This window comes from Melospiza georgiana, chromosome 7 (genome assembly GCF_028018845.1).
Source record: "Melospiza georgiana isolate bMelGeo1 chromosome 7, bMelGeo1.pri, whole genome shotgun sequence".
In the NCBI taxonomy this organism is placed as follows: Eukaryota; Metazoa; Chordata; class Aves; order Passeriformes; family Passerellidae; genus Melospiza; species Melospiza georgiana.
In genome coordinates, this window is record NC_080436.1 from 16,820,925 (window position 1) to 16,843,122 (window position 22,198).

General features: G+C 40.7%; 1 protein-coding gene across 3 annotated transcripts in view; it reads left to right on the forward strand.

Moving 5' to 3' along the window:
• The window catches only part of PIKFYVE (phosphoinositide kinase, FYVE-type zinc finger containing), a 61,855-nt gene that overhangs the window by 26,224 nt on the left and 13,433 nt on the right, over positions 1-22,198 (forward strand). For all 3 annotated transcript variants that reach the window (XM_058027912.1, XM_058027913.1, XM_058027915.1), the window contains 17 exons: positions 4,097-4,159; positions 5,411-5,540; positions 5,882-6,062; positions 7,407-7,481; positions 8,133-8,240; positions 9,004-9,144; positions 9,803-9,929; positions 11,143-12,329; positions 13,711-13,811; positions 15,015-15,086; positions 16,437-16,608; positions 17,900-18,078; positions 18,556-18,669; positions 19,931-20,039; positions 20,148-20,302; positions 20,815-20,905; positions 21,800-21,860. In XM_058027912.1, the coding sequence (XP_057883895.1) occupies positions 4,097-4,159; positions 5,411-5,540; positions 5,882-6,062; positions 7,407-7,481; positions 8,133-8,240; positions 9,004-9,144; positions 9,803-9,929; positions 11,143-12,329; positions 13,711-13,811; positions 15,015-15,086; positions 16,437-16,608; positions 17,900-18,078; positions 18,556-18,669; positions 19,931-20,039; positions 20,148-20,302; positions 20,815-20,905; positions 21,800-21,860 (3,066 nt within the window). The remainder of the gene's footprint in view (positions 1-4,096; positions 4,160-5,410; positions 5,541-5,881; positions 6,063-7,406; positions 7,482-8,132; positions 8,241-9,003; positions 9,145-9,802; positions 9,930-11,142; positions 12,330-13,710; positions 13,812-15,014; positions 15,087-16,436; positions 16,609-17,899; positions 18,079-18,555; positions 18,670-19,930; positions 20,040-20,147; positions 20,303-20,814; positions 20,906-21,799; positions 21,861-22,198) is intronic.

Consider the following 22,198-nt stretch of genomic DNA (forward strand, 5'->3'; position numbering starts at 1 on the left):
TATGCCTAGAAGGAAGGAATTTGAATTGCTTATTTTCTGCCAAAGAGAGAAGCAGAACAGTTTCGAAAGTTTGAATTGATGTCAGATGATCCAAAATTGGGAGTGGATTATCAGCACTAGTGACACCAGCTCATTATTGGTTCCTTTCAATTTGTTTCCAGCTGATGCCCTAATCAAATGAAAAGCTAATGCATCTACAGGGAGGGAAAGCTGAGAGGCAGATATACCAAAGAATTCCTTTTTGGAAGGAGGGGTGCTGGATTAAGTGACCTCGAAACAGGCCCAGGTGTGCTGCAGTATCCAATGAATTTGCAGCCGTAGCAGGTTTCTTTACCAGTGTATGATGACAGTAAAGCAGGCAATAGTCAGTTTGGCTCTGCCAGATGTTAAAGGACTTGTAGGGTGTTTGTCTGATTTCAGACATATTTTACTCTTTATACAAGGAGCAGTACGTTATGAAGGGGAAATGTAAGAGAGCCTCTTGCTCTTGGAAATTGTTGACCAAATCAAGGCTCTTTAGAGCCAGAACTCTTGTGAGTTCTTGTGAAAAAGTTTTTAATAGTGGAGAGCTCAGAGAAGATCAGCGGAAAAGGCAAGTGGTGAGGGGACTGAAAAGATCAAGACTTCTGCCTTTGAATTGTTTGTGCTGACAGCGCTCTGATGTCTTTGGTGAGTCTCTGCTGGTGTTTGGTATATGTTCCTGAAACTTGTGGTCTCTTAACCAGGTTATTCTGTAGGAGTGTAATTGGCAGTAGAAAATTGGTAACAATTTCTTCCAAGAGAATGGATTTCCCTTGAGGGGATAGTACCAGTAATAGGCTCAGAACTGGGATAGGGTGGAATTGTCATGGAAGTGCACTGTGGATAGGTAGGTATCCTGCAGCTGTTTGAAAAATCTATATCTGCAAATACAGAGAAGTTAGTGAATCTTTTTTATTTTGTTTGTGAATTTTATCATTCTAGCATGAGAATCTCTGGAAAAAAGACCTAACCAGGGAGCAAAAAATTAAAATGAATGACAATATCTTGAATAGCAAGAAACACTTCTTGGCAATAGACAGACTGAAACTTTGTGGGTAGCAAGGAGGGACAAAACCCTACAGTGAATGCTGTAGTGCTTAGGGTAGTGAAATACATGACTTCTAAAACTTTATTCTGTAAATATTAAAGTCAGAGGTTTTATATAATAAAGTTAATATGAAGATTTTCACCTTGTTTTTCTGATTATCCTGGCTATATTCAAGAAAAGATGCCATCTAAGATGCTAGAATATCACAGTGATTAGACAGCCAAAACTGGGTAGTTAAGCATTTGTGTAAAATGGATGGTTATTTTAAGGACAGAGTTCTGTGGTTAATCAGTGACATGAAGTGTTTGCCACTGTAAGCATCAGTAACTTCCCTGTGGCTGTTATGGACACGCTTACTTAGCCTGATTGTGTTGGAGTTGCCTCTTGTCCTTAGACTGGGTGACAGTGACTTGATTTCCTTTGAAATAATGAAGTGAAACTGAAGATCCTACCTTCCTTTTGAAGCTGTAATTTAGTTTCCTTAGGACTGTGTAAATTCCAGTAATTGCATTTTGGAGAGAACTGACAATAGAAAACACCAAGTGTTGGAAGTTCAGGTCAGCTTTGATCTAAGCAATTTGTGGGTTTCTCGAATGATTAAGGAATATGCAATTTCCCAGGGTCACAGAGGTCAGCTGCTTTGAAGCAAGGGCCATGATGTATCCACCAGCTGTGATTTAGCACAGAGTGGTTTGTATATACTCCAATGGCAGAACTTCTTGTGGTGTTACAGGCTGACTAATGTCTGGTGTGTTTCCATGAAATGTGAGTGACTCCAAGTTAGCTGAGAATAGTGATTCATGTATAGTATCATCTGCTTAAAGACATAGTATGTATCAGAAGGGGAAACAAAGTAAGATTATTTTCTGCATTTAAATTGGGAGAAGAGATTACGTGATAAATTTTATATATGGGGTTTAGTTGCTGTTTTTGTAGAGATTCAGTTAACAACATGCAAAATTCTATTTTATAAACATCCTTCCAGACAGATATTTGTGATCATGGTACCAGGTATTTTGGGTATCTTTGATGCTTGAAAGTAGTTAGGAGGGGGAAAGAGAAGATGATTTGAGTAACCATATGCAATTCCTTTTTAATGTTGCTTGCCAAGGCTCAGTTCCCAGGAGCCCTTTTAGTTCTTCTTTTGAGAAGGTGCTTGGGTTTTCAGGTTATAAAATAAGCTACAGGAACATTCCCCCATCTCCCTTTCTCATTTAGTGGAGCATGGTGCATATAGGGATGATGTGAGGTAAGAAATGTGCGTATTTGCCACCATAAACCATCTCAGACTCACACTTATGAGTGTGTTATCTGTCTGGGCTAAGAAGGGGTATGGTATCTTACCTTGACAGAAACTTCCCCTGGGAACCAATTAGAAGTGAAATTATGGGAGCTGAAGTTGTATTGAAAAGAATAATAGAGTGGTTTGGCTTGTAAGGGACCTTAAAGATCACCTAGACGGAAGAACTTAGATATTACAAATCTAGAAGGGACTTGGTGGTGCTACCTGTGTCTGTCCAGAGCATAACTAAGGTTAGGTTTCTGCTGGGGGTAACTTGTGCTTTGGCTTGCCAGTCAGGGGTCTGTGCCAGACCTAATTTAAGTGTGTTTACAGTAAGAACTGATGCCCTGAGGCTGTTGCAAGAGGGAGAGGGATGGAGGTGCTAGTATACATGCCCTTGTGTAAGTAGAGCATGATGTGGCTTTCTCTAGATAGTCAGTGAGTGAATGAATGCTGAGGGTGGGCCAGCTTTTATCAAGCAGTAATTTATTGTAATGCTGAACTCTAAAACTAAGCAAGAGATGAAAAGAAACTCAAATAACCAGGAATCTACGAAGGAGGCTTGTAACTTCTCTTTGGTACACTTATCCTCTATTGAGTATAAATTTGCAAACAAGCTCAGATATTTAAAATGGTGGCATGAAAGGGGTCTCCTGAGTGCTGCTGCTCAGAGCCTTGTGATTGTTTAAGTCCTGTCAGCTTTCTGTTGCTTTCTGTTGGTGTCTGAAAGCAGCCTGGCTTTGTGTTCTGTTTGTGATGAGTCTGGAGCATTGTCAGGAAAGGTGATAAAGAGTTGGCTTTGGGCTTCAGGTAGTTGTGCTGTATAAGCAGTTGGGCTACTGCTCTTGTTTTCTCATTATAGAATCCCTTTTTGTATAAGTGAGGAGCCAATTAAGGGCACAACAGCAAATGGCTTCTGGAGAAAACAAGCTTTTTGTGTGCATGAAGCATCAAGATCTAGCAAGCTAAATGAGGGTAGTAGGTGGAGCTTCAACCTATTTCACAGATCTCACAGAATGTTCTGAGTTAGAAGGGAACCATCAAATCCAACTCTAAGTGAGTGGTGCATACAGGGATTGAATCCAGAACCTTGACATTTTTAGCACCAGGCTCTAACTATATTGCCCACATGTATAGTAATCTGTCTCTTGCTCTGCTTTGTTTCTGGGAGTCCATCTCTGTCAGCATGGATTCCTCAAAACACTTTGACCTGTTCTGGACTTGAGACTTTCAGCTCTTGAAAGGCAGACTGTCTTGTTTCTGCACTGTATATGATAAACCTTATGGCTGGTCTCTCCCTCAGTCTAAGATGGTTCAATGGAGTGGGTGACCAAAATGGTTTCTGAAGCTGCATTTTTAGACCCGAGTGAGGAGGCCATTCCCATGGTGTCTGATCACATCTTAACACACTTGTATTCAGGTCTAGAAAAGGGTGGTCCATGTCAGTTGGAAAATGTGCTCTTAGTTCAGTCTTGGCTCATGTCTACTTTGTTTGTTTTGTTTCTTCACGTTAGTAAGCACTGTTTTCTTGTCATGGTAGAATTTTTGATAGAACAAGAATGAGATGATATTCTTGTCTTAACCACTCACCAAGCTGTTGCTAAATTGGTGACTAAACACTTGGATGAGTAATGCTGCTTCTTCTGGTGTGGGCGTGTACATTGTAATTATATGGCCACACCAGTGTAACCTGTCTTTTTTTTTTTTTTGGTCTCCACCTATATCCCTCTTCTCTCTTCTTTCAGAGTACTTGAATCCTGAAAACGGAGGGCAGCAGATGTTCTCTATAAGTGACGCTTTTATTAAAGGTAAGGAAAAACTTCAATTGCTGCTGTTGTGTGTTTTTTAATATAATGATGGAAATGCCTTAATACTCCTCTAATAAAGCACTGACTCTTTCAAAATATTTACTCGACAGTAAATCTGAGCTTATTTGTGGCAAAACTGACTTATAAACTATACTTTGACTTTTTTGAATGCACTTTCAAGCTTAAATTTCTTTCACTTCTCAGATTCCTGCTTTCAAAAAGACTCAATGAAAAGCTTTCACTTTTTTTAAAAAGTGAGTGTAAGTGGCAAGTTTGTTCACAGTTTCTACACCAACAAATTTATATAACTGATTTTTAATTTCCTGTGCAAGCAAATGAAGATGTGATACAATTAATTGCACTGCTTCTGCAGAGTAGCTTAAAGCTTTTTCTCTTAAATCTTTCTGGGTTTCTTGTCATCACCACCATAGTCACTGCCTCTGAAATGAAAGGACATTGCATGCACTTATGAGTTGTTAAACCCACGTGCTTTCTGGTATCATGGCCAGATGCACCTGTGGGCTTTTTTTCTTCTTGCCAGTTAATGCTATTGATTTTGGTGCCCTCAGAAGAGGAGGAAATAAGGGAGAAACCCCAGTGTCTGTCTAGCCTGAAAAATAAAGTCTTGGATTAAACTGGTGTTTAGTTTTTAGCTGAGCTTTTGCAGAAGGAAGGAGGAAATGAATGTAGGTTCTATTAATTTTCTACACAGCTAATTTTGTACATGAAGCATCTGGAAGAAGTTAGTTGTTATTTTTCAGGAGACTTTTTCTTCAGTTGTCCTCCTTGGTTTGCTATTGTCTAAAGATTTTGCTTAACACTGAGGAGTTTTAAGCTTGATCTCTGAAGGCTTACATACTTGCTTGATGAACATTTATACACTACTAGTATAAATGACTTATAATATCGTCAGCCAACGTGGAAGTTTATAATTTGCCTCTATAATATCATAATAACCGTGCAGGAAATAACCTAGTAACTCTTTCAAAGCACAGACTGTGCTTAAGTAACCTCTAATTTTGGTACTGCAAAACAGAGAACAGTTCTAAGGAGTTACTACACAATATAGTACTTGAAAGTGTCAGTTACCCTCATACTGAGGACCATGACACTACCTTAAACTCAGTACTTACTCAGTACTTACTAGGACTTACATCTTAGTAAATTCTTTCCTTTTTGAAGCAGCCTTTCAGAAAGACACAAGCATTCAGCTGTGACCTTACATTAACAACTTTTGTTTGTCTCTTGCAGAGTCGTTATTCAACAGGAGGGTGGAGGAGAAGTCCAAAGAGCTCTTATTCACACCCCTAGGCTGGCACCACAGCAATCTGGATCTGCTGAGAGAAGAGAATGGGGAGAAACAAGCCATGGAAAGGCTGCTGTAAGAAACATGTAGAAAAAGGAATTTGCAAATCTTGAGTAGCAATTTCTGAAGCCCCTCTATTCCACCAACTTTCAGTGGGACTTGAGCTACAGTAGGCAATACAAGGAAATAATTTGCATTAAGAACGCAGCGTTTTTACATATATTTTGGTTGTTTTTTTATCTTTTGATGCTTATATAGAAAGTACAGGACCAAAGCTGACTGTAGAACATTCTAGGCAACTGTTCCTTCAGAGGACTTCTGCATTGTAAATGTTAAGAAATTTACTTCAGCTAATCACTACACTGTATTTTAATATTTTTTAAATGAGAAATCTATTTATTTTGCCTTTTTTGTAGGTCTGCTAATCACAACCACATGATGGCACTGCTTCAGCAGCTTCTCTACAATGAGTCCCTGTCACTGTCCTGGAGGGACATTATTGTACCCGTGGTCTGCCAGGTAGTTCAGACGGTACGGCCGGATGTCAAGAAGAGAGATGATGACATGGATATCCGCCAGTTTGTCCACATCAAAAAAGTAAGTTTCAAGCAGTGGATGGGGGGAAACAAAAGGGTGCAGCTGTTGGCAGTACACCTTGTTTGAAGAGAGTAGTCCCCTTTCCACTGCCCCCAGCATATTCAGTACTGTAATTGGATCGCTTGGCCTTTGGATGAGGTGGGGTTCTGGAAAAAGTTGCACAGAGGGAACTCGGCATGCTGAGAAAAGTGCTTTAATGCGCTGGGGTGACCTCTTCTCTCAGGCTGTGGGCTGCAGAAGGTAGCAAGGAGTAACACCTCTGTAGTTACTTGTTTCATTTTTTGGTTTCTGCTTGTTTTGCTCTTGAATTGGAGATATGTCATATGCTGGATAAGTAGCTTGCAGGACATGGTGCAGCAGTCTGTTGCCCTGTACCTATCCATTATGGAGTGTTCAACTCCTCCCATGCCAAGTACGATGACTTTCTTCAAGAGCAAAACTTAATTGTTAGGGAATGGTGTATCCAGTTCTGCCAGATGGCCCAGTGTTGACACTGTTGAACTGTAAGTCTGGAGTTCTGGCATGCAAACTTCCTTCTGAGAGTCTGATATGAAAATAGCATCCAAGGAGTTAGTGTGACTGAGAACTGAAGATTTGGGCTTAGTTTTCTTTGGCCAAATTCACCTAGCAGTGCTCTTGTTTGAAAGCCATATGAGATTTGAGGAGAGCCTTGTGATTCTGGTGGTAGTTCTGTGGCATCTCTTCAAGCAGCGCCACGTGTTCCTGCATCTTCTGAAATTCCAGTTCAAAGAACAGTTGTTCAGAGCTGAAAGCTCTTCATAGCTGTCTGCTATTTTCACATGCTGGTAATATGAATGTCCTCTGAAACATATTATTCAGAAAACTGTTCCATGCTGCTTATTATGCCTGAGATTGCCTGTGCCTGAGATTGCAGGGACACCAGTCAACTGTTTGATGTGTTCAGTTGGTAGGTAGAGGGTTTTTGTTTTTCTTTCTTTATTTTATATTTTTTCCTCTCTTTGCTTACAATTTTTTTGTTGTTAATAGAAATAGCATGTGCAAAGCTATGTGCTTCTCATGGCCTATCCAAATTAGGTTCCCTTGTCATGTGCTGAAGTAAACTGGTTTAACAAATAAGCATCTCTTGGGAGGGTGTAGAAATCCTAGAACCCAGTACTAGTTTTCATCTTGTCCTAAGTTTGTCAGATTTTAAAAGGAAAGACTTATGTGTCCAACATGACTGTATCTGATATTTCATCTGGTAATTGAGGGTATAGCTGAAGTTTGTACATCACCTACAAGAGGTATTCTGTGTATTAGCTTTACTGCACTACAAGATGTGGGAGTGTATGACAGTTCTAAAAATGTTCTTTGCTTTGTTAGATCCCTGGTGGAAAGAAATTTGACTCCATGGTGGTGAATGGATTTGTTTGCACTAAGAATGTTGCACACAAAAAGGTAATGCAGCTTGATTAATCTTACTGTAATGCGTGCTGTGGAAACAAGGGTGCTCTGACTTGCTTTTTGTGCCAGGAAGTTTCTCTCACCACCACCTTGGAGGTTTGTGGGTTTTCTCTGCTCTGAGCCCCCAAAAATAATGGCTTTTAAAGCATTTATTTTCCAAGCTGTTTTGTTTTCTGACCCAGAGATTTTGGGGGAGCAACTCTCCTCATGCATGTATAGAAAAACCTTTCCATCCCTGCCACACCATGAGGCATCTAATAATTATTCCAACTTTTAGGCAGAAAAAGGCATTTGTGGTTCTGACTTACAATAGTATAGTAAAATGGATCTTTAAGGCAGGAGGGCAAGGTAGAACTGCATGAATCAAGTGTTTCAAGACTTTGGGGCTCTTAGCAGGGACTGGAAATCCTCTCTAGCATTGCCTGCTTATGGACAGTACCTGTGAAATTCCAACAACTAAGTGTAACAACTTCAGAAGAAGGGAGAATGTGTAGTTGGGTCTGCAGGGGGGGATAGCTGAGCCACTTTAAAGGGAGGTGGGGGTAGCAGGGACCAATCATGGGAAGTCTGTCTCTTTTTCTTGTGTACTTCTTCCTCTCCAGCTATTTGTATTTTTGTTTTAACTATTTTGGTGTCTTTTTTTAGATGAATTCTTGCTTAAAAAATCCCAGAATTCTTCTGCTGAAATGCTCAATTGAGTACCTCTATCGAGAAGAAACAAAGTTTACCTGCATAGAGCCTATAGTACTTCAGGTGAGCGTATGCTTTTGTTCTTGGTTAAAATAACCCCAACCAAACCATGACCAGTGAAAATTTTTTTCAGTGTGTAAGGTGAAGTTCAATGAATGAGATTGCATAGAAAAGAAAGAACTTTCCTCTTCTAGTAAGCTAGCTAAGAGAGCTGCTGCAGTAAATATAGTACAAACTTGTAGCCTTGCACTGAGGGCTTTTGTCCTCAAGTTCCATGTCCTGAGAACACATGAGCTTTTGATTTTCACAATGCATCATTTTAGAAAACTTTTCTTTTTACTGAGACCTTCTGAACTGTGAGTTCCTTATACACTATTAGAGCTAGATAAGGTTTAAGGTGTGTGAAGGAATATTTGAAAAGTTAATGTAGGTTAGGGTTAGGTCACACCCATGTTATTTTTTGTCAGGCTTGAAGAAATGAAACAACCACCAACCTAATGGAGTGATCAACTAGAAAATGTCACTTTGGAACAGGTGCCCTGCCCCTCTGAGTATGGATGTGCCTTAAATATGAAAACACTGAAATACACACACCTCTTCTTTATGAAATGCTTATAAGATACTATTGATAAACTAGTCTTGTGCTGTGGGAGTAGGAAAATGTTCACAATAGACTATTGATGGTGTTTTCTGGATAGCTGTTTTCCCTGTTTTATAGGAAAGGACAGTATGTAAATGAAGTGAAAAGTGAAATTAAGCATTAAAGTGGGTTTATTTTCCAGATGGGTTTGCAGTAGTTCAGTGTATACTTTGTTCCTGTCTGCAGGAAAGGGAGTTCTTGAAGAACTACGTGCAGCGGATAGTTGATGTCCAGCCCAATTTGGTCCTTGTTGAGAAGACTGTGTCCAGAATTGCCCAGGACATGCTCTTAGAGCATGGAATCACTCTGGTCATCAATGTCAAGCCGGTGAGCATTTCTGAGCAGAGTTAGACTTGGCCTTGTGGTAGATTTCTAATGACTCCTTGTAGCAAACTCCCTGGAGAAAGCCAAGAGTTGTGTTATTTTCTTCTCTAACCAAATGTTCTCTTCCAAGAAGGTAAGACAGGTGAATCTGGAGAGTTACTGTTTCCTCAGCTTTTCACAGCTATTGTGCCATGTCCTTGTTTGATGGGTCCTTGTACCCTGGTTTACTTCTAGTTGACTTTGATAGCAAATTATAGCAAATTTATAGCAAATCATGTGTGGGTCCTCAGCTATTGTCAGAGAGCCTCTGTCCCTGTGAGGCAGTGTACAGACAGCCAAACAGAGAGTAGCTGTGGGAGTTGGCTGAGCTTCTGGCAGAGCTAGCATTATGCTGACTGCACTGCACCTGCTGAAGGTATCTGGATCTAGTCAAGTGAGAAGTTCTAGGCAGGGTACAATCTCACCAGAATTATTTATCCAGCTGTGTTTCTAGGGTTTTTATATATTGGGATACGGGTTTGTGGGGCTGGGTTTAACTCAGAGTTTGCATCTCAGTGAGAAGTTTTATGGATTGCTCTGGTTTAGATTTGTTAAGAGGAAGATAAGGATGCCAGTGTCCTCTTTGCATTGCAGATTCTTACTGCTCTTTCCAATTTCACAGCAAGTGTTAGACCGGGTAAGCCGGATGACCCAGGGAGACTTAGTGATGTCAATGGATCAACTGTTGACCAAACCACAGCTGGGGACCTGTCATAAATTTTATATGCAAGTTTTTCAGTTGCCTAATGGTGAGTAAAACTTGATGTGCCTTAGCCTATGTGTGTGAAAGGATGAATGCTTTGCTTCTTTTAAATGGATTTGAACTGTTATGATCATGTATCATTCTACTCATTTTATTTCTGTTACTTCTTGTAACTACAGTGAACTGCCTGTGTAAAGTATGATCTTACTAAGAAAAAACACTCTAAAGATTTTAATTAGACTGATTTCTTTCTTCCAAGCTGTTTTTTCTCTTCCCACATGCTGTAGTTTGTCTAGTCCAACTTCCTGTTCAAAACAGGAAGGATTAATTTCAATACAGTATCAGATTTCTTAGGGTTTTGTCAGCCAACTCTTGAAAATATTGCAGAATGGAGATTTTGTAGTCTGTCTGGGCACCATCCTCACTGTAAAAAGAATTTTTCTGCATTAAAGTAAGAGAATCATAGAACAGCCTGTGTTGGAAGGGACTTCAAAAGATTATCTGGTCTTACTTTAACAAATCAAATCAAAATTTGCCTTGTTGCAAGTTGTGCACACTTCCCCATGTCCAGTCGTTGCGCACCTTTAAGAAAGGTTACTGTAACTCCCCTAGGCAGTGGGAGTCTACAAAGGAAGGAAGAAATGCTGCTTGACAGGTTACCAGTGGTGCTGGCACACATAAATGCTGTGGATGCAGATCTTTGTGGAGATGCAGTCTTTGCATCTCTTCATAGAATCATAGAAAAGTTTCAGTTGAAAGGGGCCTTAAAAATGATTTAGTTCTAACTTCTCTGCCATGGCAGGAACTAGACCTTCCACTAGACCAAGTTGCTCCAAGTTCAATCAAATCTGTCCTTGAACTTCCTCATTGCCCTTTTCAGCCTTTAATTGCCCTCAGAATGTCACAGAATGTCATAGGCTTTTGATTTGTAAGGGTGAACAAATGTGCCTGGAAGGGAAGTCATTCTTTTGCCCACTGGTGCAGAGTCTACAGTGTTGTTAGAATACTGTGTTTAGGTCAGGATGTTCCATATGGCCTTCACTTTGACTTTATGCTGGCTGGTTTTATAAAACAGGAGAAGATTTATACCCAATGCCTTTTTTTCTTGTGAAAATAAGTTATTTCAGTGCAGTAATGTGAATTTCTGCAGCTACTAATGTTACTTGCTCTTAGTCTGCTTTACAGTCTCTTGGGTGTGTGAGGTATCTAAAAGCAGATTAACTGTAGTTGTCATCCTAACTCCCATGTTTTATTTCTAGATCAGACAAAACCCCTGATGTTCTTTGAAGGCTGTCCCCAGCACCTGGGTTGCACTATCAAGTTGTGTGGTGCTGCAGAGTACGAGCTGGCTCGTGTGAAGGAGATCCTGATCTTCATGGTCTGTGTGGCTTATCATTCCCAGCTGGAAATCTCATTTCTTATGGATGAGTTTGCCATGCCCCCTACTCTCACCAAAAACACTTCCTTTCATTCCCTTATTGAGGGGCCAGGAGATGAAAATGAACAACAGAACCTCTTCAATGGTGAGGACTTCAGCGCAGCAGTCAAAGACATTGAACTGCCCTCTGAAAAGCTGCCTGTAATCTCTGAATCCGTGTCCTCTGATGAGGTCAGTATGCCTGAACCAAGGGGTGTATTTGACAGAAGTGACCAAGAGAACAGCCAGCTGGAAACGGTGTCCTCCAGGCAGCAAGAGCATAACAAAGCAGAGTCACCATTTGCAGTGCTCAGCTCTGTACCTCATGCAGTACCTGAAACATCCCCACTGCCCCTCCATGGCATGGACCAGCACTTGGCTACTCTGGATAACCAGGCACTAGAGCCTCTTCCACAGGCAGATGATTTACAGGAATCCAAGAGTCACATGAGAGTCTTCAGAGACCCTCTCCAGGATGATACGGGTTTATATGTCACGGAAGAGGTGACTTCGTCTGAGGATCGTCTCAAAACTTACTCTGCAGCGTTTAAGCAGGAGCTGAAAGATGTCATCCTGTGCATTTCCCCAGTGCTGACGTTCCGTGAGCCGTTCCTTTTGACTGAAAAAGGCATGAGGTGCCCTGCCCGGGAATACTTTCCCGAACAAGTTTATTGGTCTCCTCTCCTCAATAAGGAATACAAGGAGTTGGAGAGCAGAAGGAAGAAGCAATTATTGCGGGATTTCTCTGGACTACAAGGGAGGAATGGGAGTGTCCAAGCCAAGGCTATCCAAGTCTTACCTTCTCATGAGTTGGTCAATACTAGAATAGCAGAGCACCTACGTGATAGCCAGAGCTTGGCCAGAATGCTGGCTGACTATCGGGCCAGAGGAGGGAGGATACTACAGAAAAGCACAGATCCTTTTGCCCAAAATAAGGATGTGTCTAGTGTCTCTACTGGAAAAACTGGGAGCAGAACTGAAGAGGAGGAGAAGGGACTGGCTCAGAGTGAATCTTCATGGTCTCATAAGGTAAGATTGAGTTGTGCTGCTCAAAACTCAAGTTGCATCAGTTTTTTATGGTATACCGAAGGTCTAGGGTCTCATATTAAACCAGAGGGGATGTTTTTGTCCATTTCTTTCTGTTTGATTATGGTTTTTTTGGTTTTGTTTTTTTTTTTTTTTTTTTTTGTTGACTGGGTCATAACTCCATTTTAGATTGTGGTACTCTGCAATCATTCAGAACAAAAGACTGCAAAATGTCTCTGAGAAATGCACAAAGTCAGCCCAGAATCAGTTTTGCCTGTATGGCTGGGCTGTACCTAACTGGTTTCTGAAAATGAGTCCATGAAGAGGGAGCAAACCTTAAGAAGTTTCTTAAACTGAACTTCCTTGCTCCTTGTATTTGGTTATTTATAGAAATGTGCTTTCATTTTCAGAGGGCTTTATGTTATGGAAACAGCAGTAGGCTGTAATTACATTGAAGTACTTGCTTCATTGTAAAAGTTTGGGTAGTCTGAAGAAAAGTGAGAATCACATAATGGAAAGGCATCTTCTTTGAGATTTCAAAGCAAGGGAGTATGTGTTTGTAACAAAAATATTTAAAGTTTACCAAAAACTGCCATGAAAGTAACCAACTTATATCTGAGGAAAAGGAGATCTTGGGACTTCCTTGAATTGTGAGCTGTTTGGAAAAATGTCTATGAACAAGAGTAGCAGAATTGATCTGTTGGAACAGTCAACATTTTGGTCCCTGAGCCAATCAGCCCTTGTGTTCATGAGCAGAAGTCACTTTTTAATTGGCACTTAAATGTAGATCTCTGTAGCTTCACAGGCCATAATTTTATAAACTGTAAGAGTAGCCCTTGCTCTGGATCAGACTGACTGATGGTGTTTTAAATTTACTCAGTGATCAAAGACAAGTATTTTGCAACATCATAGTTTTGTAGGGTATGGAAGGGAGAACAGCTCTGTTCCAAGAGCAGTGTGGTACATCTCTTCCCAGAGAATAGAAAGATGGAAATCTTTCTATAGCCTGAATGAGTAACTGAAGTATAATATATTGGCAGAGTTTTGAATCCAAGATGTCCTACATCATACAGTAATCTAGAGACACTGGATGTTTGTCATGGGGCTTTTGTTGTTTTCTCTTTTTCTTGGCTTCATTTCCACAGAAACACGTGCATGTTCATTGGTTTTATTATGAGTTATGTTGTTCTAAAAATGACACTTAGCAATTATACATAGAGCAAGTTTACCTGAGGCTGGGAGATAATGCCAAGTTCATCTGTTCAAAAGGAGAAAGCAGATACTTGTCTTTGAATAAAATTACTAGAATAGAATTTTGTCAGCAGAAGTTGTGTGTGAATGGAGGTGTCTGTAACTACTGAATGAGTTGTTTTCTCTCTACTAGGTGGATTGCCTGAGTCCAGTAAACCATCAGAGGCTCTGTGTTCTCTTCAGCAGCTCTTCTGCTCAGTCCAGCAATGCTCCAAGTGCCTGTGTTAGCCCCTGGTATAAAAACCACTCCTCTACAGCTTGGATAATTGCTATTCTTTCTTTCCGAAAGTCAGTCAGTGCCTGCCTCATGGCAGTATTTCTTTAAGGAGGTTGTGCTTTCCTTGGTAGGTTGTGCTCATCCTGTAACAGGAACTTTTGCCAAAAGCCTTTGGTCTTGCGTGGTCAGGTGAATCTACAGCAGTATTGCACAACCTCTGGAATACCCAAGGCATGAATGAGAAAGGCCAGCCTGAAACCAAAGGCAGAGTTGATGTTTCACTGCAGAGTAATGTCTCTGTGGGGGGAGCACTGCATGCAGTCTTGAGGAGAAGAGTTAGTGTAAATGGACACAGGACAATGTCCAAGACCAAAAGTGAACCTTGTGAGAATCTTGGAATACTTGTAGATTGTATTATCTACAAGTGTGGCATTGGAATATATTGCTATCTTTTTCATACTATAGTCATCAGTATTAAGAGCTTTATTTCCAGCTTAAGGGGCTGTAATTTGCTAATTGTGTGCAACTTATGACACACTTTTATCTCTGCTAAACAGGAGAGGTCTTGGTGTTTGATCATTAGCCGAGGTGATTTTAATCATTTAACTTAGGTGAAAATAAAGAGATGGCCCTCTTACAGGGAAAGGTCTGAAATTCCTGTGAAAGCTTAGAAATGAACCAAAGATGATGGTGATATGCTCACTAAGCAGCAACAATGAGAGGATGTAATTTAGTGATGTTAGGGATATCTGAATTATGACACTTACACTGATACACAATTTAAATGGCTTGGTCAGCTCAGGTTCTGGGGAAACTAAAGTTGCTATTAAATGTGCTAGAAGAATAAGGATTTCTTGAGGCTTTTTTCATGTTCTGGATGTACCCTTTTTTGTAGCTGTTTAAACATTAGTGCTTGAAGCCCAAAGATGTTTAGACTTCTCTGCCTAGATATTTTTGAAAATAATCTTCAGAAGTGCAGTTGAATTGTATTGGACTTTTAAATGTCAAGTTTAAAGTTATTCTAGTAGGACTTTGATCTCATTATTAGCAGGGACCTGACAGCAGGGATCTAGGAAGGGTAGTCATGTGGAAAAAACAATCTTTGAAGTTATACAGGGCTGTAAACAAGCCAGGAGTGAGTGTAGATCTGTGCTCCTAAAGACCATTGCACAGCTAATGGTGATGGCATCCAGTCTCTAAAGCTTTTATTTCTGTTTTAGGATTGTGACTATGGAGTTCTATGGGAAAAATGACCTAACTCTGGGGATTTTTCTGGAGCGCTACTGTTTCAGGTAAGGAGGAATTTATTCTACTTACCTCGTGCTCACTTGTTACAAGCAAATACATCCATTGCTTTCCTATTTTGGCCCTGTCCTTCTTCCCTTTCATGAGGAAGTGAAACAGATTATGAAACAAAGTTTATAAGTTTATAAAGGCAAATGTGTTCACGTAGCCCTTTCTGTAGCAATTAGGGTTTAAGGGCCAAATGAAGAGCCACATGTATTCCAACTGTCTGGTTTTCAAGACAAGCAACTGTTCTGGTCACAATTTTCTGAGGTTCCTCTTTGAAAGTTCATACAAGGGTTGGCTAACACTACTCATTTAGTGTCTCAGAGTAAGGCTTTGTCATATGTGCACAGTGGCCAATGTAAATGGTCCAGAACGCTTTGAGCCCTGGAAAAGTACTGTGTCATTTATTTCATCTCACAGAGGTGTAAGTTGTTGTGTTTCTGTAATAACTGGTGCTGTCACAACCCTGTGCAGAGTCTCAGCAGGCTGTGAAGCTGGATGGGTAACCTGCTCAAAAGACAAGCTTACTCTGTTCTCTGCATTGGCCACTTGGAGTAGCAGAAGGCTCTCAGTGTTCAGCCTTCTGGAGTATTTCCCCTTGTGGTGATCAGTGAGAAGGAGCTTAGCTGCCCTCTTTTAAATTCCTGCTTCTCTCTGCTCATTAGGGTAGTGTCTGCTAAAGTGAATGCTTCTCAATCTCTGTAGTTTCAATAATTAAAATTCTTTATTTTTTTCACGTGAGCAAGGAGAATCTGAGCTTTTTCACGCTCTCTGGTTTTGAAGAATCTTATCTGACTTTAGTACCTCAACAATTCAGCTTTTATTTTTCTAGTATTAGTCTTTTTTCTGTGACTTAAAAAAAAAACCCATCCAAAGAAAGGTCAGGGGTTTTGCTGTTCAAAGATGTTTTATGGTAATGTGTTGCTTACCTTTTCCTTCAGGAGCTGAAACATTGTCATTTTAAGGCTCTTTGTCACATCTTTGTCCTTGGTAGTATTTGCTTGGTTACACTGCCAAAGCAGTGTTTTAATTTAGTGCCAAGGGCTTCCACAGGTGCCTTGATCCTTATACAGAATATATTGGTAGAAAGTGATTCATTGTGAAAAGGTGATAGCAACCAGTATCCAGTCACTGCTTTTGGGACACACACAGCCGTTACTGTTGATGCAACTTCACTACATGCTCCTTCTAAATTGCTCTGCAGATATAGCCTTCACTACAGGCTTAAAAAACTCTTACAGTGAAGATAAATACTTCCAGGATATTAAAAGTCATGTTAGATCTGTTGAATCAGTTCTTCAGCAGTGCCTGGTACATGATCATTCATAGATGTTTCTGTTTCTCTCTGTAAGACCTTCCTACCAATGCCCCAGCATGTTCTGTGAAACACCAATGGTGCACCACATCCGTCGCTTTGTTCACGGGCAGGGCTGTGTGCAGATTGTGTTGAAGGAGCTGGACTCCCCCGTGCCTGGGTACCAGCACACCATCCTTACTTACTCCTGGTGCAGACTGTGCAAACAGGTAAGCATGTGGACTTCACAATCATTGCTATTCCAGTTTAGTGTTCTTGTTGTGACTGGCTTTGTATGGAAAGGCAGCATTTTGAGAAAGTGCTCATGCCTGGAGCTATGGCTAAACTGGCAGAAAACCTGTTACTGGTACAAGTGTTCTCATGTTACCTACAAATTCCTCATTTAGAACTGGGATCCTTGAGGGTGAAAAATCTTGTGTGAGGTAGTCTTGTTAGAAAGTGTCAAAGCTGACTCTGAGAGGATAGATCTAAGCAGAAAAAATGTAGTTGCTCACTTAGAGGTGAAGAGTATGGTCCCTTGCAGTGAATCTTTATGAGCATATGGGAAAGGGCAGACACCAAGACCTACTGGCGTAGTAATTGGCTGAAGCCACTTGCTGTTCTTTGATCTGCTGTGGACTGAACAGCCTACATTGCGTCAATGTGATGTCTGGAGTTCCTTTAGTAGTCATTAGAAAGTAACATCTTCATTAGAGAAATACTAAATTGCTTTAAAAAGCCCACAAGATAGTCAGGTTGTGTATTATCTGGAACTTGTTCTTTAATTTAGCTAAGAAAACATTGCTAACTGGATATTCATGTCTAGCTAAACATGAGGAGCCTTCAAAGAGATGAGAATAAAACATAATGAAAAAAGATTAATGCAGTACCTGAAATGCAAAACATGTGAATTACACATATGGATGACTCAGGTCACCTACTTAGGCTGCCTTAGACGTGGGTGTTGGATGTACAGATGCCTGCAGGAGGCTGACGCAGTTGCTGACAGCAAGCCCTGTGTTGCTGTGTATACAGCTGCTCTGTAACCTTTTATTTTTGTGTGCTCATGTAAACACTTATGTGGTTGAGGTTAAGTGTGCGTAAAGTGTCTGCTCTAAGCTTGGAAGCACTTCTGAAGTTGAAATGCACTGCAGAGCAGTACCAAAGCATTTGTAGCTGTAGAATCACCAGGGGAAAGTATGTGATATGGCCCTGCTGCTGACTGGGTTGCTGGAAATGGACTCTATACAGAGAAATAGCATCCCAGAAATAAGCTTCCATCAGCAGTATGTTTGGACTCCCCCAGCTTAGCATCTTTCATCATCAGTTAGCAGTTATTTAACAGATTTATTTTAACTATGTGCTGGCCTTAGCTATGCATAAATGCTATCTTTGTTCTTAAGTATGTTTCAGGGTCATGGTTGTTTCGGGTCCTAGGAATACTAGATTGCTGCCTGGATAATCCTCTCCTTAATCTTGTTTGAAGGATGAAATTTAGATGCTTGCCTTTCAATTTTTCAGGTGACACCAGTTGTTCCCCTTTCCAATGACTCTTGGTCTATGTCTTTTGCTAAATACCTTGAGCTGAGGTTCTATGGGTACCAGTACACTCGAAGGGCCAACGCAGAGCCCTGTGGGCATTCCATTCACCACGACTATCACCAGTATTTCTCCTATAATCAGATGGTGGCATCTTTCAGGTGAGTTCCACTGCTAAAAACTTCCTTCTTTCTCTGGTACTGTATGAAGCATGTGGCTCTAGTAAGGATTCATCAGTTCTGTCCTTCACTGTGAGTATAGCATGGGATAGCATAACTGTACCAAAACCACAAGGGCAGGATTGTGTGCTGGCTTGCAGAGGGCTTTGTGGGTGGCATCACTGTCCTTGCTGTGGTGGGCAGTGTTCCAAGAGTGGATGGTTCTTGTTCATGATACAGAAGGGAAATCCTTTTCCCTATCTAATTCCACATGCTTTCCAAATTTTGATTTTGCAGTATGATTTGTGATTTTACTTCTTGCCTGGGAGAATGAACAGTGTTATTCCTGCTGAAAGTAGCTAAAGCCCTGGACACATTGACAGTGCCCTTTTTCATATAAGGGCCTCAAACCTCAGTATGGTGTAGAACTGGTGCTGTGTGGTGTGGCTTTTGTTACAAGCTGTTGTATTCCCTTCTCAGCTACTCTCCAATCCGGCTGCTGGAGGTGTGTGTCCCACTCCCCAAGATTTACATCAAGCGACAGGCTCCATTAAAAGTTACTATTTTGCAGGATCTCAAGGATTTCTCACAAAAGTAGGCTTTGTTTTTAATGTCTTCCTAATCTTATCTGTATTTTGTATTTTTATTAATAGAACACATAACAATTTTGCTAGTGTGATGAGATTTGGCTAAGTATTCATTATTTGATAGAAAAGTAATAGGTTAAAACATATATGCATATATACTTCCAAGGGAGAGTGATATTGAAATCTTTGTTACCTTTGCTTGCTCTGTCTGTACTAATGTCTCAACTCTTTGTCTGGCGGCAAGTCAGGTTAAACATTGCCAGTAGAAACTAAGATTCTTTTCATCTCTGTCCCTGAATGTTTCACTGATGTCTGAGTCATATAGCATGTTTCTGAATAATGCTGCCAAGCTACTGAAGGGTTGACCATCAGCAGGTGTCTATTACCTTATGAAATGCCCAGTTAAAGTATTTTTAACTCTTCATCTAATGCTAAAAATTAAAAGATGGTCCTAGAAGGCTGACCTGGAAAACTGCAGGCTGTATTTCATACTCTTATCCTAATGTTCCTTAATAGAACATCTGACTGAGTTTCAATTCTTCAGCCCCAAAAAACTGCAAAGACCTTGCTCAAATCTCTTGTTCTCTTGTAGAACTGTTGTCATTCTATTGGTCATGTGGCAATAAAACTCTGATGTATAGAAGTCTTTGCCTTTGTCAGCTATTGAATATGGTAACAGCAGGCAGACTCTACCTCCTTGTAGTCTAAGGTGAACTACCATGAGCCTAAATATAGGAACAAAAAGGTGGAAGACAGGCAAGATGAAAACTCTGTAAAATCCAGCCAGACTGCTGTTCTGTCTGGTCACAGCATTCCTGTATTGCTGTTATGTCTCTGTGACCATCTGACTTCAAAACCTGTGGAGCTTTGTTTAGAGCTGAAATAGAGGTACTCATTTTTTTCTGAGCCCTGCTGGTGGAGGTATAGCTTGCAGACCCAGATTCTTCCTAATCACAGACAACACAATAGTTTCCCTGTGTTAGTAATGTGTTTGAGACATTTCTATTGCTCTCTGACAACTTCCACTGCTAAGAATAAATCATGGAGACAGAAGTCAGTGTGTGTAACTTCTAGATTTCTCCTATCACTAATAAAGTTTCCCCGACTTTCTCTGTGACTACAGTTGGATAGCTTACTAAGCAGGAAGGCTATCATATACTGTCTTTTATATTCTTAAATGCTAAACTTCAACACATTCAGACTATTTTAAAGAATGTTGAAGAAGCTCCAAGTAGTCACAGCTTAACTCTTTGCATTGCTGTTGGCAGGGTGTCACAAGTGTATCTTGCTGTGGATGATCGCCTTGCTTCTCTGAAAACGGATACCTTCAGCAAAACGAGGGAAGAGAAGATGGAAGACCTCTTTGCCCAAAAGGAGGTAATAGGCTGTTTGTACATCAGTGGTCCATAGGCTAAGTGTGTGGAGGAGCTACTCGGGTCTTGTGTTGTCTTTGTGAGATAACACTGACAGTTTTTCTTTTGGCAGATGGAAGAGGGAGAGTTTCGAAACTGGACTGAGAAAATCCAAGCAAGGCTGCTTTCATCATCACTGGACACGCCTCAACAGCTGCAATCTGTTTTTGAGTCTCTGATAGCTAAAAAGCAAGGACTTTGTGAGATGCTGCAAGCCTGGAATAATAGGTAAGAGGACACATGCTGGAATCATGAGCAACACTGATGCAGTGTTGATGCTGGGAGGGAAGAGGTTCAGCTGTAGTTCCTTTCACTTTAGAGCAGTTACTGTATTGAGCTTGTTCTGAATGTGTTCTTCTGGTTGAGAACACACAGCTGATCAGTTGGAACAGAAAATCATTTGAGGCAATATGATAAAAGTATTGTGTTGTAGAGCACAACTTGCATTTGGAGGAGAAGTTTTCATTTGAGTAATGGTGGAAGAGATGGGAAGAGGGGAGCATGGGACCTATGGATTGGGTGAAATAGTCTCAGAGCTAAAGAAAATGTGCTGTCTTTGGCCATTTGAAACATCTTTGGCATGTGTTAGCAGCAATCTGAGTTTGTTATGGAGAAACTTGATAACTTGTGTCATTTGGAGATAACAACAGTAACCTACTCTTTGATTAGTTTTTCTTTGGTGGTGGTGGTTTTGTGTGGTAGTTTTTGTTTGTTTGTTTCATTATTACTTTTTATTTAAGATTGCAGGATCTCTTCCAACAAGAGAAAGGGAGAAAACGTCCATCAGTACCACCCAGCCCTGGGAGACTGAGGCAAGGTGAAGAAAGCAAGGTATGGCTAACAGGCTATAAACCTCTCAAACATTTTTTTTTCCTGGGCAGCACAATAGTCTTAAGACTGGCTTGAGTTCTCTTTAATAGTGATTAAAGAGATGCTGATTTTCTGTGATGTTTGTGTAGTGTTGATGTGAACACTGCCATCAGAGAACTGCAGTCATTGTCGAGTGTGTGCCTAGATGGGAACTGGGCCATCTCCTTCAACCCTAGGTTGTTGCCCATCACGTGCACCCCTTGTGAAAAAGAAAAGGCAAATAATGTTGACAAAAAACCAGAGCAAATGACACAGGAAGGCCTGAAAATGGTTTTCAGATTGTGATGTTTTGTGATGTATCCTCTGGGAACTGACTGAAGGGATGGATAAATGATTTTGGACTGCTGCCTCAAGAGCTCTGTCCAAGGATACACACGCCAGCATGCTGAACTTCCACCCTTTGGGAAGCTGGAGCTCTGAGGAAATGTCTGGGCTGCAAGGCAGTACAATATGAGCATGACACTGAGAGGCTGAACTCCCAATAGTTCTATGGTAGCAAGGTGCACTAAAAACTCCTAGAGACCCTGGATTTGCTCTGCTGCCTGTACAAATTCCCCTTCCACTTAACACATATTTGTTAGGTGCTAAAGCAAACCTTACCTTGATCTAGCAGGAAGGAGGTTCTTAGAGAGGGAGTGTAGCAGCATACACAGGTAACAGCCATCATAAGCATCCTGTGAACTTGAGTTGCTGTTGCCTTTTTCATATGGTAACAGGTACAGTGACATGCAGAGGCTGAGAAGTGGGTGGGAGTGCTCTGTTATAATACATCTACTTTTGTAAGTGTTCCACACAGGAGGAAATAAAACTGTAAAGAGCTTGGCGCCAACGTTGGTGTTTTGTTATTCTGCCTAGATCAGCAGCATGGATGCTTCCCCACGCAATGCTTCTCCAGCACTGCAGAATGGAGAGAAAGGTCTGTTACTTATTTTTCATAATATGCCAATAGAAGCATACTGTAGCCCTTTTCCTGGCATAATATGGGAGCTTTTGTAAAATTTGATAAGTCAGAGAAATACCAAATCCCCATCATGTCACATTTGTTTTTTCTAGTGGTAAGATAGAAGTTGGCCATCTGCTTCTAATATGAAGCTGAATTACTAGTGATTAGTAAGTTGGCCAACAAGAGTTTTCCATTGAACATTAGTTTAAAAACTTTCAGAAATTTTCTAATTAACTGAATAACTACATGAAATTTGGGAAATGCCTTTTGCCTCTTCTGTGATCTGGTTATGGGTGCTGAGATCTCTTAGC